At 46.5% G+C, this 23,815-nt stretch overlaps 1 protein-coding gene and 1 long non-coding RNA gene across 7 annotated transcripts in view; one reads left to right on the top strand and one right to left on the bottom strand.

Annotated features, from left to right (window-relative positions):
* Positions 1-23,815, bottom strand: part of ICA1 (islet cell autoantigen 1) — a 124,829-nt gene that overhangs the window by 20,790 nt on the left and 80,224 nt on the right. For all 6 annotated transcript variants that reach the window (XM_075922319.1, XM_075922317.1, XM_006114513.4 and 3 more), the window contains 2 exons: positions 7,863-7,960; positions 2,989-3,038 (listed from right to left, as the gene is read on the bottom strand). In XM_075922319.1, the coding sequence (XP_075778434.1) occupies positions 2,989-3,038; positions 7,863-7,960 (148 nt within the window). The remainder of the gene's footprint in view (positions 1-2,988; positions 3,039-7,862; positions 7,961-23,815) is intronic.
* On the top strand, positions 12,045-18,992 carry LOC112544343 (uncharacterized). The gene is made up of 3 exons (XR_012902032.1): positions 12,045-12,184; positions 14,069-14,431; positions 18,883-18,992. It is a non-coding gene; the product is annotated as an uncharacterized LOC112544343 (long non-coding RNA).

Raw genomic sequence — 23,815 nt, 5'->3', positions numbered from 1 at the left:
TAGCCTGGGTGGCTCTTACCATGACCTGTTTCTGGCTTGGTCATGGGGCAGAGCCTTGGAGAAGAGGAGGAACACCTCCTTAAACACCTGTCTGTAAGATACGAACAAAAATATAGGGGACTGCAATGTGGGAGATATATGCTGGAGTTCCCATGCACCCAGAAGTAATACATCACTAACATTTACAAAAATTATAGAATTTTCTAACATAAAAGGAAATACACACAACATCAGGTAACACTGGATAATGAAGATAATGATTAACCAGTCACCAAACTGGAAGCTGGTGACTGCTTAAGGGCCAAGATCGTGACCCAGTTACATTTAATATAGGCAAAGGAAGGACAGTCCCAAACCTGGGTTTTCAAAAGTGCTAACTTCCCAACCAAAATTATGAGCAAGGCTGACTGCGAGGAAAAACTTAAACAAAAAAGTGTGAATGAAAATGGGAGTGCTTAGAGAGGAGTTTAATACCTGATCGCAGCTCCCATTGGCTGTGATTTGCCATTCCTGGCAAATAGGAGTTTCAAGTGGCTATACCTGAGGATTTACAGGTCAATAAAGCATTTGCTAACCCTGGCGAACTGCGTTTGGCCCATAGGCTGCTTATTACCCATTCCTGGCGTAACAGATGGCCAAAAAGCCACATTTCAGTATGACCACTTTGGCTAAAAGCCCATCCTGGACCAGTGGCAAAATGAGGGAGCAAATAGAGATTTTAAAAAGCAATACAACAAATGGGGGGGAAAAAAAAGGACAGAGAGCAATCAATATAAATACGAACTTTGAAAACTGATAGGGGATGCTACACACAGACACCAGAGAAAATATCTATAGCTGGCAGGGTTAAGGACAATACAAAAGAGTTTAAGTATATTTGGAATAAAAATTGTAGCACTGGGAATAGCTAGACAAGGATTGTAAAACTGTTAATAATGAACCAGGAAAGGCAAAAAAGTGTTAAATAAATATTTCTGTTTAGCATTTGGAATGAAGCAGGATTGCATACTTGTGCCATACAAGATTGAGAAAGTACTTTCCAGGCTATTTGTAAGAAAATTATTCAAGTGCCTAACTCCCACAGACATTATCGGTGACTTAATTTCAATTGGCATTAGGTGCCTGAATACTCATGGAGATCTGGGCCTGAGTAAACTGCATCTACCAGGGATAAATATTTTTTAAATGAGCAGATTTAGGTAACTTGCGCTCAAAAGTTCTAAAAGAGATGGACGGGAATATCTCTGGCCCAGTGATATTAAATTTTAATACATCTTGCAATTGCGAGGAATGAAAGTGTGCTAATGTTCCAGTATTAAAACACACACACACACACACACACACACACACACACACACACACACACACACACACACACACAAAGGCAGGTAGACATACGCTGCTTAGGTAGACATCAACTCCAGACAAAATAATAGAAAAGCCAGCATGGGAATAAACATATAAAAAAGGATGGAAATATAACTAATGTCGGTCAACACAGTTATATGGAAAACAGTTCCTCTCAGACAGAGCTGGTTTAATTCTTTGACAAGATTACATGTTTGATTGACAAGGGGAACAGTACAGATGTAATATATTTCAATTACGGGAAGGTGTTTAGATTTTGTACCAAGCAATATTCTGATTAAAAAAAAAAAAGAGCACTAGACAATATCAGCACAGCACAGTTTCAATTGACAGATCTCAAAAAAGCAGTTGCCAATAGGGAATCATCATTGAATGGGAGGCGTTTCTATTGGGATTCCACAGGATCAATATTATACCAGAACCTGTTCAACATTTTCATCAATGATCTGCAAGTAAATACAATATGACTGTTGCTAAAATCTGCAGATGACAAAGACAGGAGAAGTGGTACAGGACAGGGTAGTGATGGAAAACTATCTGGCTCACCTGGTTATTTGGGTCCATTTCAACATAGCCAAAGGTAGGAACAAGGAATGTAGAGCATAAACAGAATGAAAAGTGTATCCTGGAAAGCAGTGACTCAGGAAAGATTTAGGGTCTTAATTGATAAGCAACTCAACATTAGCTGCAAATGCTATGCTGTGGCAGAAAGAGCTAACATAATCCTTGCCTGTATAAACGGGAATACAGAGTAGGAGCAAAAAGGTGAGTTCACCTCTGTGTATAGTAAGACGGATACTAGAATACAATGCAGTTCTGGTGTCCACATTTTTAAAAGGATGTTGAAAAACTGGAGAGGGGACAGAAAACAGCCACCAAACTCAAGGACTGAAGAAAATGTCTTATACTGAGAGACTTAAGCCTTAGTCTGTTGAATTCATCACAAAGAAGTCTAAGAAGTGATTTGATTATAGTGTATCAGGAAAATATAGTGTCAGTACCTTCAAAAGCAGGAGTTCTCAATTAGGTGTCATGACCTCTGAGTCTCCATCCGCAAATCCCACTCTACCTCCAGCATTTATAATAGAGTTAAATATAGAAAAATGTTTTTAATTTTATTAGAGGGACACACTCATAGGCTTAGTATGTGAAAAGGATCAACAATAAAAATGTCTGAGAACCAATGCAGGAAAAATATTTAACAGGAAAAAAATACTGAATGTCAAATGCCCTGTTAGTGAAAAAGTATATAACAAGAACCAATGTTTGGAAGCCGAATCCAGAGAAATTCAGATTTAGAAATAAGGCACACATTTTAACAGTGAGGGTGATAAACTACTGAAGAAAACTACCAAGGAAAGTAGTGGATTCACCATCACTTCATGTCTTCAGATCAAGACTGGAGGGCTTATGCAGGTTTTCAAAAAAGGGAAAGAAAAAAACGTTACTGGGTTCAAAAGAGGTGAAATTTAATAACCTGTGACAGTCAGGAGGTTAGACGAGATGTAATGGTCCCGTCTGGGTCTAACACTATTTATCTCTCTGAAGTATCTTGCGAAAAGTAATGCACATACTACATAGATCAACACAACTGAGAAACATTAGGACATAAAATAATACCTGAATAGGTTGATTCCTTGCTTTGGTTTTCCTCATCTAATGAAATCAACCTTAAATTGGAGAAAGGAAAAAAATTAAGACCACATTTGTATGATACTAAGCATAGATTATGTAAAAGTTAGAAACTTTGGATACCTTTCCTTCTTCAGTTGTAGCATAATAGCAGTGCAATCCAACAGTAATTTACATTCATACCTTTACTTCCCAAATACACTGGTAAATTAGTGTCTTCTAATATTTTGCTTGCAAAATATATTAAAGATTAAAACTGTGATGAAGAGGGACTGTCAAGTGGATTAAGTACCCCTTTTTAAAAACCTACCTCAAAATCTGTATGGACAATTTACAATGGATTCTGTGTATCCAGATTTTGTTTTGTTAAGAACTGTAAGTTCCCATCCCACACAAAAACATTTTGCATTCTGCCCTTTGGGTCTATGTCAGCAGTTACATATTATGGGCCAGATTTACTCTTAGTGCAAGTCCACTGAATCCAGTCAGTATGAGCACAGATTTGGAAAGAATGAATCAATGGAGTTGGTGCAGAAAGCTGTCTTGATATGAATAGGCAACATAGGGTTTGGTCTACATAAATTTTTTATACCAGAAAAACCATTTTGATGAGTGGTATGTTATGAACACTGTTATCTATACAGCTTTCTATCTAGCTTATTTCCAATATAACTGCATCCACAGTGGTGGGGGCTGCATTGCTTTAACTATACAGGCAGTCCCTGAGTTACGCGGATCCGACTTATGTCGGATCTGCACTTACGAACGGGGCTTTCTCGCCCCGGAGCTCACAGGCAGCGGGACTGCACAGAGCGCAGCGGTCCCGCCACCTCGACCTCCGGGGCGATAAAAGCTGCTCCGGGTGCCCCTGGTCTGCTGGGGACCGTCTCCAGCAGACCAGGGACACCTGGAGCAAAGCCAGGGAGGCGGAGGGGTCCCGCGCCTCTGAGGCTTTGCTCTGGCAAAGCCTCAGAGGGGAAAGCCTCAGAGGCGCGGGACTCCGCCGCTGCTGCGGCTTTGCTCCCCGTGTCCCTGGTCTGCTGGGGGGGGGGCGCAGCTAGTGCGCCCCCCCCCCCCCCCAGCAGACCAGGCTTTTGTTGTGGACCCTGGGGTAGAGCAGCTGGGGTGCTGCTGGGTTGGTCCTGCAGGGACCTACCTGGCAGCCCAGCTGTTCTGTCCCAGGCTTGAGATTCAGCCGCTGTTGAAACTGATCAGTGGCTGATTCCAGGAAGCTGGGGGCAGAGCAATTCTGCCTCCAGCTTCCTGTAGTCAGCCTCTGGTCAGTTTCAGCAGCAGCGGCTGAATCTGGAGCTAGTTCCGACTTAAATACAAATTCAACTTAAGAACAAACCTATAGTCCCTATCTTGTACGTAACCCGGGGACTGCCTGTACTGGTAAAGTAAATTCAGCACCATTTGATTTGGTTAAACAAACAAACAAACAAGAACAACAGCCATGCTAAATTTAAACTGTGCTCACCATTTAAGTAAAATTCACAGCTGTCAACTACAGAAAGGACAAGGGCGGTGTTATTGACCTATGGTCTCACTGCTGAGTACCAGAATAATGGCCTGATAAAAATAATGTAAATTCATTAGCCAAAGTAGTGAGCTCAATTCAACCCCCAACAAAAAAGTCTAGTTATTTAATGGGGATTTATATTTATTTTTTCTAGGGTTTCAATATGATTATTAATAATGTTTTAAGGAAGAAAATGAGGAGAGGAAAACTTTTGTTTTTACGCTGTCGCAGGAATGAAGGCATTTTAGGGACTGAGGAATTTCCTAGGCACAAGCGCTGAATTGGTGTGGAGGTGGGATAAGTGTCAGGGTACGTCTAAACTACATGGCTCCGTTGATGGAGCCATGTAGATTTGTTTTTTTGGCAAAGGCAAATGAAGCCGCGATTTAAATGATCGCGGCTTCATTTACATTTACATGGCTGCTACACTGAGCCGACAAACAGCTGATCATCTGTTTGTCGGCTCGCGCGCTAGTCTGGACGTTCCCCCTGTCGACATCAAAGCCCTTTGTCGGCAGCCCCGGTAAACCTCATTCTACGAGGAATAACAGGGCTGCCGACAAAGTGCTTTGATGTCGGCAGGGGAGCGTCCAGACTAGCGCGCGAGCCGACAAACAGCTGATTAGCTGTTTGTCGGCTCAGCGCGGCAGCCATGTAAATGTAAATGAAGCCGCGATCATTTAAATCGCGGCTTCATTTGCCTTTGCCTATGTGTATAATCTACATGCCTCTGCCGACAGAGGCACGTAGTCTAGACACAGCCTCAGAGAATAATCAGTGAAGTGTAGGAGTAAAAGGGATGTTGGGAAGGTCATCTAGTCCCTTACATTTAAGACAAGATTATGTACTAACTACAGTAAAACTCTGATGGTCCGGCACTCCTGATGGTCTGGCACCATCAGAAACCCGGAAGTGCTCCGAGCAACTGGACCATTGGAGCTGCTCTGCCCACAGCTTCCCCGATTCAGCCGCTGCTAAAACTGACCAGCGGCTGAATCGGGGAAGCCGGGGGCAGAGCAGCTGGGGGGCTTCTGGGTAGGTCCCGTAGCGCTGCCCGTCGGGACTGCGGGACCAACCCAGCAGCACCCCAGCTGTCCCCGATTTAGCTGCTGCTGAAACTGACCAGCAGCTGACTCCAGGAAGCCTGAGGCAGAGCTGCTCTGCCCTGGGCTTCCTGGAATCAGCCCCTGATCAGTTTCAGCAGCGGCTGACTTGGGTACACCTGGGGCAGAGCAGCTGGGGTGCTGCCGGGTTGGTCTCTCAGCGCCAAGGGTTGGTGCTACCAGACCAACCCGGCAGCGCCCCCGCTGCTCTGTCCCAGGCATCTGGATTCAGCCGCTGCTGAAACTGATCAGGGGCTGATTCCAGGAAGCCGGGGGCAGAGCAGCTCTGCCTCGGGCTTCCTGGAGTCAGCTGCTGCTCAGTATCAGCAGCGGCTGACTTGGGGACACCTGGGGCAGAGCAGCTGGGGCGCTGCATGGTTGGTCCAGTAGCGCCGAGGAGCGGCGCTGTGGGACCAGCCCGGCAGTACTCCAGCTGCTCTGTCCCAGGTGTCCCCAAGAGCAGCTGGGGTTGGTCTCGCCGCGCCAAGGGTCGGCGCTACCGGGCCAACCCGGCAGCACTCCAGCTGCTCTGCTGCAGGCGTCCCCGATTCAGCCGCTGCTGAAACTGACCAGCAGCAGCTGAATCGGGGTCACCTGGGGCAGAGCCGGACTATCAGAAGAGGGAGCTATGAGGGGTCTGAGGTGGCATCCCCCCCACCCCAGACCCCTCATAGCCCCCCTTCCGATAGTCCGGCAAATCTGATAATCCGGCACCTGTTGGGTCCTAAGGGTGCCGGATTATCAGAAGTTTACTGTAGCTCCTTCCTTATTCCTGAAGTTCCTTTTGGAGTTTTAGGATAATTTTTTTCCCTGTGATTCTCTGCTAGTGTCTCATGACAAGCAATGGATTCACAATAGTGCTATGAAAACAGATCCCTGCATAAGGGAACTTGTCTGTGTCCTTTCTAATCTGTTTATCCCTAAAACAGGACTCTTAATTCAAGGGCCTAATTGTAGTGCTAAATAGTGTGGACAATGTCTTCTGATTCTTTTGTTTGTTTAAAAATGCAAGTCCTTCCAAAAGACTTTTTACAATCAGTCAAACAAAACCCAATAACCAGCATAAAAATTATTCTTAAATTTTTAACATTTGATCCTTATGTAGGTACAGGCAGTCCCCGGGTTACGTACAAGATAGGGACTGTAGGTTTGTTCTTAAGTTGAATTTGTATGTAAGTCGGAACTGGTACATATTGTAGGGAAAACTCTAGCCAAACATTTCTCCAGAGCTCAGTTTTATTCTCCCACACCTCATTTCCATTCTCCCACACCTCACTTCCCTCAGTCCTTTATTCTCAAGCTGAGGTTTCTGCTGAGAAAAGCCGCTCCGCGTCTCCCTGGTCTGGTGGGGGTGGGGGGGTGCTAGCTTCGCGTCTCCCTGGTCTGCTGGAGGGAAGCAGCTAGTGCGGGGTTGCCTCACCCCGTTTGTAAGTAGGGATCCGATGTAAGTCGGATCCATGTAACCCGGGGACTGCCTGTACTTTACTTGGATAATCAAAACAACAGGTGGCAGCTGGATTATATCACTGTATCTCCTCGCAACGGAATCTTGATACTTCCATTGGAGAGAAGGATTGCATCTCATCCTCCATTTCTCCCATCCCTTGATCAGCTGCTCCAAAGATTAATATATATCCCATTCATATGTCCCCTTCATCTCATTGCCACAAGTAATTTCAGTGACAATAGAATCAGCTCACTTACATATTCTCTTTGCAAAGTACATGCTGCTGTAACTGAACTAATAGGTAATGCTGTATACATTATAAACACTAGTCAGTGCTTAAAGTAAGCAGGAATTCAGCTCCTGTTCCCCGGTGCCAAGAAAGGACATGTAAGAGATAAAGGATGGAGCGCAGTACTATTATTTCTCTAGAATTAAGCTGTTTAATGTTTTTTTTTTTTTTTTTTTTGCATTTCTCTCTTATTAAATAGGAAGAGTAAAGCAGAAAGAAGTTAATTCAAGAGCCTAATTTTGCTTATTCTACACTGCTCACTTTTGTGCTTGGCTCCTAGACTGAATTGCTCATCTGTATATTGCAGTATTACAGGAATTCATCCACCTTGATCTCTATTTGTCAAAATCTCTAGTGTTCAAGTAAAATGAGCTTTTATTTACGGTTATAAGTGTGACAGTCTCCTTAAAATAACCTTTTAAAAAGAGATACATTCAAAGATGAATTAGAAAGCACAGCATAGATGGGCTTTTTTTCTGAGATGTAGGACACGTGACTTACTGACTCTGCTGATCCTCCACTGATTTGGTGCTTGCAGTCTGCAAATCTTCCTCCCTTTCTGCTCTCTCAGTTAATTTATTGACAGGATCTTGTAAGCTCTAGATCACAATCAATATATAAATGAACAGGGAAAATGGTAGACACTCAGTGATAATATTTTATGTAACATCAAACTGGCCCAGTTGAGTTTGAATAAAATAGCAAAATATTTTCACAGTATTGGGGCCTAGTCTGATGTAAAGAGAAAACTTCTTCAGGTAAAAAAATGTTAGTGATGGTTCACTGAAGCAGAGCTACAGAAAAAAACAACACGAAAAGAAGCAATCATTCACTATACATTTCTTTTATTGACCATTCAGTTCTGAAGGAGGCCTCTTGGCTGTTGCTAAACTCATATTCTGTTTTCAACACGTATTTAAGAAAAATCTGTTCCGTTTGCAGCCCACACGCTGACACAGTGGGATCTTTTTTTGAAGATGAGCTAGAATTAAAAATAAAATGAAGCCATTTGTTGTTCTTCACACTGCTTTTTAATCTCCTCTCTTTGGCACAGCTATTTACAGTACCCTGACAACATGCAGAGACAGTAAGAAGGCCACACCTGTGTCTTCAGTGATAAACACTTTTACTCTATGACCTCCAGCTACTGTACTTCATCAAAACCTATCTTGCCCTCATTTATAATTTAAGTATATTTTGAAAGGCTGCTAAAGTAGAAGTGTCAGCTGAAAGCAAAGTCAGGCACTGAAAAGTAAATATGTAAGTAATAGCATCCTGGAGTTTCATGTTTATCAACTTGGCCCCAAATCTGGGCATGCAAACAAAAACACACACACAATTTATGCACTCAGTGTCAAGGGTTACATATGTGAACATTAAAAGTTTGTACTGAGATGTTGTGATGGGAGTTTGCCTCTCTCTTGTGGAAGCTACTCCACATGTATAAATTATTAAATATGCATTGGGCCAGAGAGAGAGAGAGAGAGAGAGAGAGAAACTCCATATGCTTCTCCTCATCAAACATGCCATGTGAGTGCTCCAGCCACCAGCCACAAGGGAAATTTCTTTCCTTCCCCTCTGCCAGGCCATTTTGTGTGGAGTTAGGTATGTGCCACCACTATTCTTGCAAAAAATCACACTTCCCTTCCAGGAGAAAGTTCCCAGCTGCAGATCCAAGGCAGTGATAGGCAGCTCCCTACAGCCTAGACTTAGGTGCCTAATTCCTGGAGAACCAGTGGACCCCATTCTTAGGCACCTATTTCTTCCCATGAATTGCACAAGGAGTCATAGTGTGTAACTCAGAGATTGTGGATTCCACTGGGGAGGGCGAGACTCCCAAAAGTCAGGGGTCACAGTGCTGACAACTGAAATTCTTAAATCCCTTCGTGGATCTGGGCCCAAATTGTAAACTTGGACCTGTGAGAAGGGATCTTTATGCCTGTGCAGAGCTGCACTAAATTCAATAGACCTCTGTGCAGGACTAAATGTGTCTTGCAGGATCACGATTTATATTTGTATCTTGCGCTGTGCCAAAACACACGATGTGACTAACAAAAAAACAAATTTGGAATACCTACAAAAGAGGATCTGTTGGGTAAGTAAATGCTACTTTTACTGTTCCTTCACTGGCAGCTGCACTTTCAAGTGTTCATTTTACTGTAAGCCTTGCTGATATTCAGGATAGCCTAGTGTTGTGTATTTTGTGTGTGTGTGGGGAGGGGAGACTGTTGGGGGGGAAAAGAGAACACACTTTGTGCAAAGCATGCTGAGTAGAGAACCTTTATAATAAAATGCTTAATAAAATGCTAGCACACATCACCAGGGAAAGCTTTCACTCCAACTTCCTCACAAGATCACAAAGGAAAGTTAGAGTCACCAGCCCATCTGCCATGTGGAAAATATTCCCACTTATCTAGTTTAGTTTGTTTTCACTGCTTCCCTGCTGACCTGAACAGATTATTCACCAGCGGGGGCGTTTCTAGCTCCTGTTTATATAATTTTGTCCGTGTTTATATGAAGGCAGCCAGTTGTACTTATTTTAACATTGGTGTTTTAGGAACCGAGTTAATGGACTTGCCATAAAGCTACATCTTGCAAGGTTTTTGTTTTCTTTACTGCAAGTTTATTTTTCTATAAAGCAGCCTAAGTGAATGTAGTGCTGGATTAAAAGCAGCATTTAAATTTACATGGCTGCCGCGCTGAGCCAATCAGCTGTTTGTCGGCTCAGCGCGGTAGTCTGGACGTGCGGGTGTCGACATCAAAGGCATTTGTCAACCACCCAGGTATGCCTCCTGGAATGAGGTTTACCTGGGTGGTCGACAAATGCCTTTGATGTCGACACCCGCGCGTCCAGACTACCGCTCTGAGCCGACAAACAGCTGATCAGCTCAGCGCGGCAGCCATGTAAATTTAAATGAAGCGGTGATTATTTAAATCGCCGCTTCATTTTCCTATGCCTGGTAGCCTAATCTACATGCCTCTGTCGCCAGAGGCATGTAGTCTAGATGTAGCCAAGGTGTTTAAAGAATAGAAAAAAAAACAACACATGCAGCAGTAGTGCAAACTTCCCATGCTGTGTTGCAAATGGATCTAGTCAGATCACGTCTTCTTCCAGTTCAATCCAAGACCCCTTTGCTTATACAGGTTGGAATTCCCAAAACTGGCACTCTCTGATCCAGCTGAGAGCCCTGCTGGGCTGGGAGCCTGGTGGGACTGGCAACAGAGAGGCCGGAGCTGGGGCTGGATCCCCAGTAATAGAGGCTTGGTAGCAGAGCTGAGGCCAGGACAGGTGAGCCAGGGCCACGGCAGCATGGCAGGCCAGCAAGCGAGCCAGGTCAGTGGCAGTCAACAGGGTACTGGCCAGGGCCAGCAGAAGAACCGGCTATGGGGAGGAGCAGTGGACTGGGGAAGGGTGAGAGGCATGGGAATTCTTCCCTGGTTCAGCAAATTCCCTCATTCGGAACCGGTCAGGTACCGAGGGGGGCTGGACTAAAGAGGGCCAACTTGTATCACCAAAAAGCAAAGCACCATTTATGATCAGGGTTGCCAGATCGTTGAAACAAAAATACCTAATTCCTCCCCTCCCCCCCCCCAAAAAGCTGGGAAAAAATGGACTCCAAGTAAGCCAAAAAATTTTTTAAATTAAACAGTATTAAAAGCATGTCCCCTTTAAAAGTTAGTGCAGGGATAGGAACAGGGGAGAGGCTGAGCACTAAGATCCAGGGGAAAGCATTGCTTCCCCTAGGTCTTTTGGCCGGCAGCCATTTTGTGCCAGCAGCCTTGGGGAACCAGGTAAGCATGGGGGCTGAGGGTGTTGGGAGCCAGGGGACGGCTTGGGGGGAGGAAGGGGACTAGGTGCTGAGTGTTTGTAGGGTTTCCAGGTGCCCAGCATTTTCGCCTCCTGGCTGGGGAAAAATTACATTTGAGGTGTCTGGTATTCTCTGAATTTTTTCTATTTGCTTCAGATGAGGCCCCAATACTTGAATGCCTGAAGCCTGTGGGAGTTTTTCTAGCAGCTTAAATAGACACAGGACTAGATTCCAAGGGACTAAAGGCTTTAGTGAGATGCAGCTGTTACAGGCACTGAACAGAACTTGGCAGGGAGAGGGGCAAAGTGGCTGAAAGTCACCTTTGTGTCCTACTGATCCTCAGCACCTTCAAGGGCTGAAGAGGCCCGACAGGCCCTGTGGACTTATCTAAGTTACGGCAGCCTCCTGAGGCTGCCTCATGAACCACCACTGCCCGGAATCTCTGCCATGCAGTATGTTGTGGCCCCATCCCTGAAATGCCCTTCACTCCCCAAGGCTCACCTGGGGCATATATCATATTTTGCAGGGTCCAGAGGAGGCAGCCTTACATTTGTCTTCTTCAGTACACTGAATCCTCCACCAACCACACATGGGGCTTTCAGAGCTCCTTTCCCTGACTTTCTCTCTCTCATTATCTATATTATAATCCATTTCTCTGAGCCATTAAGTCCTTCATTTTAACTTGTATTGAATTTAATAAATAAAATTTGCACTATGATTTTTTAACTGTTATATATTCCAAGACATTTGCAGCTACCGTTATATGGTAACTGTAACACCAGATTGCTCTCTTTAAAGACTTAAAGATGGAAAGAAAAATCCTCAGTACTCCTTGGGGAAAGTATCTACATACAATGTTTTCTAAACAGGTGTTTTCTTCTAAATGTGCGAACTTCTATGCTAAGATTTTCCCCCACTCCTCAGACTGTTTCAGGAAATACATTTTTATGGTACCAGGATCAGCACGCCAAGGGAAGAGACATACAGAAATGGTGCTTGCAGCATCTAAAAAAGGTAACAGAATAATAATGGAACATACAATCTCCTGAATTAGGAAAATAGATACAGCACTGAAAGTCCACAATTAAAACAAAAATTACGTTGTCGGACAATTTACAAAAAACTGCTAGCCACATTTTAATGCAATATCCCAATTTAACTGATGATATTGATATTTATGAAATACTGTCTTGAATTCTGCTAGCAAATACTGTCTTGAATTCTGCTAGTATTCCCCACATACCTCCCTACTGAGAGCACTTATTTTTTATGAAAGAGACAAAGGGGCTAGAGAATTTAGCAAGTATTTTAATACAAAAATAAATTTAGTTAAGAAACAATGGTTAACAGTTTAGTTTACTGAATATAAATCCACACTTTGTGATTGTAATTGTGAACATGCATAGAAAATTATTGATTGGTATTCTGTAACTATCTTTGCTAGGTAAAAACAATGAGTAGTTATGTGGAACCTTCAAGACCAAGAAAAAAAATATATAGTATGAGCTTATGTCCACAAAAGCTCATGCCATTACTTATATTTTTGTTAGTCTCTAAGGTGCCACAAGACTACTCATTGTTTTCAAAGTTACAGACTAACATGGCTATCCCTCTGAGACTTTGGTAAGTAAATTATGTTATGATGAAGCCAGGAATTCTTTATCTTACAGAGAGCACAGTAAGAAGTCACTGAAGTCACCGGAAGTGCGCACACTAAACCAAAGCAGATTTGGTTCAGAATAAGCAATATGCATAGGATCATATTCTAGATGAATCTGCAGTGCTCCCACTGACTTTATAGGGAACTGTATGCCTGCGTCCAAAACTCGACTCTCCGAGGGTTAACAGAATCTCCTTGTTTGCTCAGTTATCTCTCTCCAGTATAAACTCAGGAATATACTTTGAGTAACCTTGTACACACTACATTTCTTGGAGCTTGTCTTCACTGAAGAGTTTGTCTTCACTCCAATTTAATTTAAATATTAAAATAAAAAGTTAAACTAAAAGCTTTTCCTTGTGAATCTTATGCCAGGTTTAATATTGGTTACATAGGTTTCACAATCCATAAGGTAAAGATCTAATGTTTGTAGTCTTAACCAAATATGTAGGAAGTAATCCTTACTCACATGTTGCTTCCAACCCAGCACCCGACCAAACACAAAATTGCTTCAGTCACATTTGCTGGTGCTTACTATTTAGGTCTACTGGCTTGTTTGGGGCTGCAGACTAATCCCAGACATGGTAAGTGCCCACTTTCCAGTGAGGACATAGGTTAAACCACTGTAGTGGTAACAGTCCTACAGTGCCTTCCCACAATTATCCCCACATGTCTGTCCTTCTGGACAAGTTTTCTCACAATTCACCAGGAAAAAAATCCTAGAGCAGATCATCTTACTACAGAACAAAAAATCTGCCCTCAAGTGGCCTAGGTATACATACATATACCATTCACTGGAATAAATTGCCCAGGGAGGTTGTGGAATCCCCAGCTCTGGAGATATTTAAGAGTAGGTTAGATAAATGTCTATCAGGGATGATCTAGACAGTATTTGGTCCTGCCATGAGGGCAGGGGACTGGACTTGATGACCTCTCGAGGTCCCTTCCAGTCCTACTATTCTATGATATTAGCATAGCACCTGCGAGGATAGTAGTAACTCAAATATGGCTTTGTTGTGTGGCTGCTCATACCTGACCTAGATAAACCTTATATAATTCTGCAATGAAAATTTACCTAATGACGCAATTATGGAACAACTGTAGCTAGACCATGAAGGGATTTCTGTCCCACTGTGGTTTCCTTTTTTAAATATGTTTTTTAATTAAATGGGTTTAACATTAGTAGCTGAATGAGAATTAGCTATATATCCACCCACTCTCATTTCTTTCCCCCCATTCAGTCGTCAGAGAGCTGTCAAACTGGTTGAGGGCCAGGAAAAGAATATGGATGCTCTCCCAGTCCTACTCTCCAAAATAAAGACTGTCTCACTAGAAAATTGTTATACACTTTTCTACACCAGCATTATAAAAGGTGGAAGCTTTACCAACACCACAGAACAGGCATTTTTACCTCTGCATCAGTTAACACTGTTTCAATGTCACAGTGTTAAAAAGGTCTGCAACCTGCTTTCACTATAGCTGACTGATGGCACCGGTGCTGAAAACTGGATATAAAAGTTCCGAATGCAGATGAATGCGAAGGAGGAAGTGCCCTGTTGGAGTAAAAGGATATGCTAGAACCAGCACTTTCACCATCCCACCTGGTGAGTAAATTCAGTGCTTATGTTGCCTTGGCACCTCTAGCCAGCCGTTCCTCACTCCAGCACCTGTGGGGGCTTAATGCATCAGTTGTGAATGTAAAAAAAATTGCATGAGCTCTGATGCCTCTTTCATTGCAAATTAAGCATTGAGTAGACTGTGAGAAAGGAAACCGGAATCAAGAGGGATGACAAAGATAAGAAAAAGAAAGCAGAATGCGATAAATCTCCACATAGAGCTTTTTCAGCCAGCAATCTCAAACAGCTCTAAGCAGTGAGTCAGTAGGGATCATGCCTACTCACAAGGTTCCTGTAGAGGCCTACCTTAACTCCAGCCTCCATGGTGGAACACCTTCCCACGACAAGCCACCACTAAGGAGACTGGGGTCATGGAAATGCACAGCAGTGTCACACACGGCAGAGGGTCATGCCCCCACTCAGGCAGCATCCACTCCTGGTCAAGCACAGTGATATAGAGCAGACTGATCCCATGCATGGGAACTTGCCGGGGGAGGAATAGAAGGCACCTCTGCTGCTCACACACACTTCCTCCAACATCCCTGCCCCCAGTGGGCAGGGATGGAAGTTCTCTCTCAGTGAGATGCAGCCAGTGCCTGGCCCAACATGAGTGAGACACGGAAGGAAGCCGAGCCACCCCATCTCCTTCTCCTGCCCTCATGCTCCTGGCCTGGCCGACCCCTTCCCATGCCTGCTTGTCCCTGGGTTGTAGCAATGCTCCCCTGGGACATCCATGCCCTCGGTCAAAACAACATATGGCCTTGCTTGAAGCGCATCACCAGAACCAAGACCTTCGGTGTCAGCTCAGAGATTAATGCTAGGCTTCATACATGGTGTCTTCTGGAATGACTGCCCTTATAACTTTTCTTCACAGCTGGACCAGCTGCAAGCTTGGTGCATCCACCACCTCCCACACCATCCTCCCAATTTCACAAGATCCGCAGGAGGAACACATACATAGGAAGACCTAATGAGGAAACAGATGGCCTGCCTCCAGGTCCTCATCCAGGGGTGGGCCTCTGACAGGGAGGAGTGCTGGGTTGACCAGGAGCAGAGGAAGACCATCTGGGAGTAGCTGGTGTGCCAGCAGGAGGCCATGTGCTCTTCCCTCACCTTGGTGATGGAGCGCATGGCCTCACACGCATCAGCCAACTCCCTGCCCCCTCACAGGGGCTTCCCCTTCTAGTCCCCCCAGGCGCTGCTGGGGCCCCAGAACAGGGGGTAGTAGGACCTCTCTGGCAGCAGAAGCCTCCCGAGCTAACTGAGGCAGGCACCAGTCCAGCACTATCTCTTAGTCCCCTTTCTCACCTTCCACCTCCTCCATTCCAGACCCTTCCCCTACTCTTTCCCCAGACCCTCGCCTGTTGGATATCCCCCAGTGCGGAGAGGCACAGGGGAGAGTCTCACAGCTGGCTTTGGCTGAAACGCTCCCTAAAGGCCTCTCTGATAAGCAGAGCCCCTTGATGTGCTCGTCAAATGGCACCACCATCTGGCTGCTCATTCGCTCTTACCAGCCATTCAGTCTCTGCCCTCACCCTGGCAGGAAAATCTCCCCCTTACTCTCACAGAGATTGTGGAGCACACAACAGGCAGCCATCTCAAAGAGGATGTTTCACTTGCTGAGGTCCTGGCCTAGGTGAGGAAACTCCAGAACCTCCCCTTTAAGTGGCTGAACACACACGCCATTACCATGTGGCATCTGGTAAACCTGGCATTGAAGTTCTCCTAGGTGGAGTCCAGGCTGCCCATGTAGGGCTTCATGAGCCATGGGAGCAAGAGGTAGGCTGTGTCACCCAGGATTACAAAGGGCATGTCCATGTCCCCGACGCAGATGGTGCAGTCAGGAAAAAAAGTGATGGCATGCATCTTTTGGAACAGGAAGGCGTTCCGGAAGATGTGGGTGTCATGCGCCTTCCCCAACCACCCAATGCTGATGTCAGTGAAGTGTCCCTTGTGGTCCACGAGGGCCTAGAGCACCATGGAGAAACATCCCTTCCTGCTGATGTAGTCCAAGGCATGGTGGTTGGGGACCAGGATGGGGATGTATGTGCCACTATTCCCTGCCCCCGAGTTGAGGAAGCCCACGGTGGCAAAGCTATCAACCATGCTGTCCACATTCCCTGTGATGACCCCCCATAGCAGCACATGGTTTATGGCCTTGGCTACTTGCAGGAGCACAGCCCTGCTTGTGGATTTCCTCTCACTGAACTGGTTCCCAACAGAGCAGTAGCTGTCCGGTGTGGCAGACTTTCACAGGGCAATAGCAACATGCTTCTGCATGGGGAAGGTGAGTCACAGTCAAGTGTCCTGTCGCCTGAGGGGAGGGACGAGCCATTCGCAGAGTTCCAGGAATGTGGCCTTCCACATGCGGAAGTTCTGGAGCCACTGCTGGTTGTCCAAGTGCATGACGATGTGGTCCCAACAGTTTGTACTGGTCTCCCTCTGCCAGAAGTGGTGTTCAGCGTCCCCAGGAGATTGAGGCGCATTTGCAGCCAGCGCGCCAAAACCTGGGTGATGAGGGCATCTGGTCTGGGCTAATTGTCACCCTGCTGGGGCAGCATGTGGACAGTCTGGATGAACTGTGTCATGAGGCAGAGCACAAGGCCTGTGAGCCTGGCACTGCTTTGCAGCATCTCTGGCTCCATGTTGTAAGTGCTCTGGCATCTGCAAGGGCAACGGGAGCACACTGCATCCATTTTGTATCCCGCAAGGGGGCAGGCAATATAGGAGTGGCATGTGAGAAGTGGCTGTAGAGAGGAGCCCCTAAAAGCACAGTTGCAGCTTGCCTGACCAAGCAGCTACAGGAAGTGTCTGTCCTTCGGTTGCCCTCCCTGGAGTGCTTCCAGGGGCTCTAAGTCTGAGACAGACTTCAATCAGTGTGAACGCGCTATTTCTGAGTAATTCCGATGCTCCCGTGTAGTGGGGACACGCTATTTCGATTTTGTTATTTTGGACGTCATTATTTCCATTTTACTTATTTCAGAATTAATTTCCTACTGTAGACATGCCCACAGAGACATTCTGTGAGTAAGTGGCAGACCTCTGACTCCCCAGTTCAGGACCCATACTCCCTCCAACCCTTTTGTGAGCTATTCAGGAATTATGCCATCAAAAAGACAAACTGAAATGAATGAAATATTAAGGTAACTAGGGCCAGACAGAAACAGTTAAAGGATATAGAAATGAGCTTAATTCATGAAAAGAAGCAGCTGATATGTATTCTGAGAAGTTATATTTTACATGTTCAAGTGGCCCATTCCTTTGAATAATATTGAGGCAAATGGATCTCTCCCCTTCAGGATGCATGGAGTCTTTAAACAATAATAATCATCTTTCATCAAGCTTAAAGCTAAGAGTCAGGAAATATAGCTACAATAGTATAATTACACTATGCACAGAATACACCCTGAAGCACAGAAAAGAAATAGGTTTCTTTCCATTACAGAGCTTGGCAAGTATGTTTCCAGAAACAATCCCAATAAGCATTTCAGAAACTCTTTGCTGAGGTAAACCTAATACATGAATATTAATATATATAGTCATTAAAACCTTCAAAACATAAATAGTAATTTCCATTGTACATTAATATTGCTATTTTTCAATGGCATTCTCTAACTAAAATATGACATTTAAGGAAAACATGTTTGTTTTCAAATAATGTCCTAAAGTAAGGCCTGGATCCTACGAATGTTCATGCTTATTATAACAACTGATGCTTATATTCCCAGTGAAGTCTACTTGGGTGACTAAAGCTAAGCAGCATGTGTTTTCAGGACAGGGCTTCAAAATGAGAAAAGTGACTTGATGGTAGGGTAACAAGCACCAAACCTAACAATTACAGTGATTCTCCATATTCATATATATTTCAAATTGTTGGGGTTGTTGATCATAACTCCACAATAAAGGATGTGTTCAGAAACTGGTTTAAGAATATAAATTCCAAGTTCTTGCTACATGTAATTGGCCTTTCAAACTCAAAATGGCACACACTGTTAGAAAATTCAAAGGAAATAAAAACTAATTACCATTTGTTCACTTTAATTTCACAAAATATAACTGTAGTTTAAATGTCAGTTTCAATTTGAGGGTTTTTTTAAAAAGAAGAAGAGGTTACTTACTTTGTAACTGTAGTTCTTCAAGATGTGTTGCTCATGTCCATTCTGATTAGGTGCATGCGTGCCACGTGCACGGATTCCGGAGCTTTTTCCCTGAGCAGTATCCATAGGGCCAGGCAGGGAGCCCCCTGGAGTGGCGTCAGTATACCGGTGCATATATACCCCTGCTGGCCCCTCTACCTCCTCAGTTCCTTCTTGCTGGTCCCTTCAGACAAGGGGAGGTGGGTGGGATGTAGAATGGACATGAGCAATCTCGAAGAACAACAGTTATGAGATAAGTTTTTTTTTTTCCTTCTTCTCCTTCTTCTTGTCCATTCTGATTAGGTGAATCCCTAGCTATTCCCATGGAGGCGGAGTTGGAAGGTGACTCCTGACTATACTACTGCAGACCTCAGAACTACTGCCCCTACAGCGGCATCCCCTCTAGCCAGCTGCGTGATCGCATAATGCTCTGCAAATGAGTGCACCGACGACCACGTAGCTGTCCTACAGATTTCTACTATTAGCGCACGTGCCAGGAACGCTGCCAAGGCCGCCTGTGCTCCTGTGGAGTGAGCAGTTAATGGTGGCGCTGGTTTGCCCGCACCCTCGTAGAACTCCTGGATACAAGACGTGATCCACGAGGAGATGTACTGCGCGGAGACTGGCAATCCCTTCATTCTTTCTGCTATCGAAATAAACAGCTGTGGTAACTTACGGAATTCCCCCGTCCTGTCTATGTAAAAGGCCAATGTCCTCCTGACATCCAAGCAGTGCAGGGTCTGTTCCTTGGGCATGGAGTATGGTTTGGGATAAAAGACCGGTAGGTAAATGTCTTAAGAGAGATGGAAATGCGAGACCACTTTGGGAAGGAACCCCGGGTGAGGACTCATTCTCACCTTATCTTTAAAGAAGACCATGGAAGGGGGCTCTGAAGTCAACTCTCTAAGTTCGGACACCTTCCTCAATGAGGTAATAGTGTTTCAAAGAGGTCTAGATGGGGATACCCCAATCTCTGGAAGACCCCCTGCAGTATGTCTTGTCTTATAGTCCACTCGTGTTCCTGAATGGAGCAACTGAGCCTGTCTGCCAACCCATTCCTGGACCCCGGCAGGTACGACACCTCCAGGTGAATACTGAGAGAGAGAGATATCTCCTACAGCTCTAGCGCTTCCTGGCACAGGGAAGAGGAACGCGCCCCCCATTGCTTGTTGATATAATACATGGAAGTTGTGTTGTCTGTCAGTACCGCAACCACCTTGTCTTCCAGCTGGGGGAGGAACGCCTTGCATGCCTGCTTGACTGCCCTGAGTTCCTTGACATTTATATGAAGGGGCATTTCCCCTGGTAATCACGTACCTTGAGTCCTGAGGCCTCCCAGGTGCGCCCTCCATCCCGTGTCTGACGCATCTGTGACCAGCACACTGATGGGGACTGCCTGACAAATGGAACTCCCGCACACATCGTGCTCTCGTCCTTCCACCGGTCTAGAGAGCAGAGTATTCTTTCTGGTATGGTGACCACCACATCCAGAGGCAACCGCATAGGGTTGTGCACTGCCTTGAGCCACCCCGTAGTGGTCACATGTGTAACCTGGCATACCGAACCACATAAGTGCACACTGCCATATGGTCAAGGAGCCTCATACAGGTTCTTGTTGTAGTGGTGGGAAATCTCTGCAGGTCTGTTATCAATGAGCATAGTGTGAGAAACCTGTCTCTTGGCAGGGAGGCCCTCTCTGCTGATGAGTTCAAGCAAGCTCCCGCAAACTCTATTATGGGGCTTGGTGAGGATTTGACATTGTTTACAAGAAGGCCGAGGCTCCCAAATAGTGCCTTTGACCTTCCGACTTGGTCTGCCACTTGTTCTCGAGATGTGCCCCTTATCAACCAGTTGTCTAGATATGGGAATACTTGAGTTCTGTGGTGTCTCATGAATGGCACTACTACTGTTACGCACTTGGTGAACACCCTTGGGGCTATACATAAGCCAAATAAGAGGACCGTAAACTGGAAGTGGTCCTGCCCAACTACAAATCTGAGGAATTTACTGTGTACTGGGGACACCAAATGTGGACGTAGGCATTTTTCAGATCAAGAGCAGAGTACCAGTCTCCCTTCTGGAGAAATGGGATGATGCAGGCCAAGGTGACAATTCTGAACTTTGTTTTCTTGATAAAAGCATTCAGATTCCTTAGATCTAAAACAGGACGTAGGCCTCCTTTTGCTTTGGGGATAAGGAAATTTTGGGAGTAAAAGCCCCCTCCCTCTGAGACCCTGTGGAACCTGTTCTATGGCCCCTAGTGACAGAAGATAGGACACCTCCTGTCTTCGAAGGGTCTCGTGAGAGGGGTCCCTGAAAAGGGACGAGGAGGGGGGATGGGAGGCAGGGGTAGAGAGGAAGGGGAGAGTGTATCCTTGTCTTACCAGGTCGAGCACCCAGTAGTCCGAAGTAATGTTGGACCACACCTGGTAATATAGGGAGAGACGGTATCCAAAGTGGGGCGTGGGAGGTACTACTGGTACTCTGCTCTGGAGCGTACCTTCAAAATGAAGGTTTGGTCTGCTGACCACGAGACGGGCTGGACCCTCTTTCAGAGACTGACCTAGGCCCTCTAAGTCTATTTCTAAACTGGTCAGGGCAGCTGTTATTGCGCCCTCTCCTCCGTCTGGCCCAAAACACCGTTGGAAGGGTCTATGGTATAGCCTAGGATTGATGGGTTGCCTCTGAGGCGCTGGGGTATGTATCCTGAGGGATTTTAGCATTGCCCTCGAGTCTTTTAGACTGTGGAGTATAGAGTCAGTTTGCTCTGAGAACAAACCCGACCCCTTGAATTGTAGGTCCTGAATGGTGGTTTGCACCTCTGACTGAATTCCTGACACCTGTAACCATGCACTATGCCTCATGACTACAGCTGTGGCCATGGTTCGTGCCGCAGAGTCCGCAGCATCTAGGGCCACTTGGAGGGTTGTGTGTGCCACCGTCTTTCCTTCCTCCGTGATGGCCCCGATGGGACTCAGGGGGAAGGTGTTCCCCAAATTTTTGCACCGATGCCCAGATGTTAAAGGTGTAGCACCCCAGCATCGCTTGCTGGTTCGCTATACGGAGCTACAGGCCCCCCATGGCATAGGTTTTCCTACCCAGGAGGTCCAGCTTTTTAGGGCCCTTAGCCTTTGGTGTTGGCCCTGGAGGTCCCTGATGCTCCTTTTGTCCTGCTGCCTGCACTACTATGGACCCCGGGGCAGGGTGGGTAAAAAGATGTTCATGCCCCACTTGAGGTACTTAGTATCACCTTTCCACCCCTTTCTGTATTGGCGCGATTGGCGCTGGTGTTTGCCACAGGGTCTTTGACAATCTATCCACCGTCTTGTTCAGTGGCAGTGCCACACGACCCGGGCCTGATGCCGACAGAACATCCACCCTGGGGTCTAGATCTTCATGGACCTCCTCAGCCTGTACTGCCAGGTTGGATGCCAACCTCCTTAGTAGGTCCTGGTGAGCCCTGGCATCCATGGAAGGAAGTTGGGGTGCCAGGTCCACCAGGGCCTCATTTGGGGAAGAGGAAGATGACTCTCTTGGTGGCATCTGTTCTTCTTCGCACCCCAGCACCTCTGTATCCCCAATGGACGAGGGGCCCACCTGCACTGGGCCCACTGATGAAATTGTGGCCCCTTGCTCCTGGCCAATCACCGGCAGCCTAGCCGATGTCGCTGCAAGTCGACCTTCTTTTGGCGGTGGGGCTCGCAAAGGGGTGGCAGAAGGGGCATTACTCCTCTAAGATGACTCTGCGACTGACTGGGGCGGAGGGGAGGTCCCTGGGCTTGGTGGTAGGCCCATGGTGTCCAGAATGGCCACTGTAGTTGGGGCTGCCATTGCGCCTGCCACTGTTGTTGGCCCACTGAGTCCCTGTGGCCAGATCTAAGGCTTGAGCATGACCGGTGCTGAGATCAAGACCTATAAGAAGATCTGGCTGACCGCACTGATTAGGCTTTGGACTCTGATGAATAGTCCGACACCGACCAAGGGGGGGCCGTCGAAACTTGTTCTCTCTGGTGTGCAGCCATGGCTGATGGCTTACCCCTGTGCCCTGGTTGCAGTGCCAGGGGAGACATCTGTTGAGTCTGCATGGCACCCAGGGGCATCTGGTAAGCTGGGAAATAGCCCTGCGGTACCGTGGTTGGCTGCGGTACCGAGATCTGCTGCATCGTCGGTGCCAGTGGCAACTGACCCGGTGCCAAAATAGGTGCTGGGAGAGGCATCAGCGCCGGTGTCCTGTATGGTGATGATTGCACTGGTGCCGTCATGGTGAGTAGTTGGCTTGGTGCGGAGGCTGGCGCCGTCAAAGGTCCTATCAGCGTTGCCGCCTCCTACGCTGCATGGGCGGCTGTTGTACACCGGTGCCGGAGTTGCCTGAGGCTGCACCGTATGCCCCAGAGCCGACTGACCCGATGCCGTAAAAGGGCTCAGTGCCGGTGCCTCAACCGGCAAGAGGCTTGGAGTTGATGATGGTGATGGTGCCTGTGGGTCCCACAACCCCAATGACGGTGTGGGTCCCACAACTCCGATGACAGTGCCATTAGTAGGACGCTCGTGCCATGGGAAGATGCGGCCTGCACTTGTGGTGCTGGGCCCTCTCCCTCGGTTGCAGTTAGTTCGATGAGCTCTCTTGATGCATCAAATGTTTCTGGAGTACAGGGGTGCCGGATATCCCCCATCCCTGTTGTTTGCCCTGGGCTCCAAGCCCTGTCCGGGCTGCAACTCTTCTTAGGCACATTGGAGGTCAAGTGCCCCTCCTTAGGGTGCACTTTATGACTGCGCCTCTCCGTCGACTGGCCCCTCAAGCCTTTGGAGCTCCTCGGTGCCGGCGATTGTGATCTGTGCCTGGGCATCTTCCAGACTGCCGTCGGATGCTTAGCCGGTGCCGCAGCTGTATCGGATGGTGCACTGTGGACGGAGTGGGGACGCTCCTCACTGTAGGGCTGCAGTGCTGACTCCATCAACAAGAGCTTTAAACAAGAGTCTCTTTTTCTCTTGGTCCTAGGCTTAAACCCTTTACAGATCGAGCAACTCTCCACTCCGATCGTGCCTCTCTGAGGCACTTTAAACACGAAGAGTGCGGGCCACCACAGGGCATAGATTTTGAGCAAGAACCATACGGCTTAATGCCTTGGGGCCCTGGCATCCCCTCCCCTGACGGGGAGAGTCCCGCTGAGATCTTTTGCAAACTAACTACACTATTTACACTAACTAACAACTATTTAACAATTATATAACTACT

Source organism: Pelodiscus sinensis, chromosome 2 (assembly GCF_049634645.1).
Source record: "Pelodiscus sinensis isolate JC-2024 chromosome 2, ASM4963464v1, whole genome shotgun sequence".
NCBI lineage: Eukaryota > Metazoa > Chordata > Testudines > Trionychidae > Pelodiscus > Pelodiscus sinensis.
This window is presented reverse-complemented; position numbering and strand designations above follow the sequence as displayed.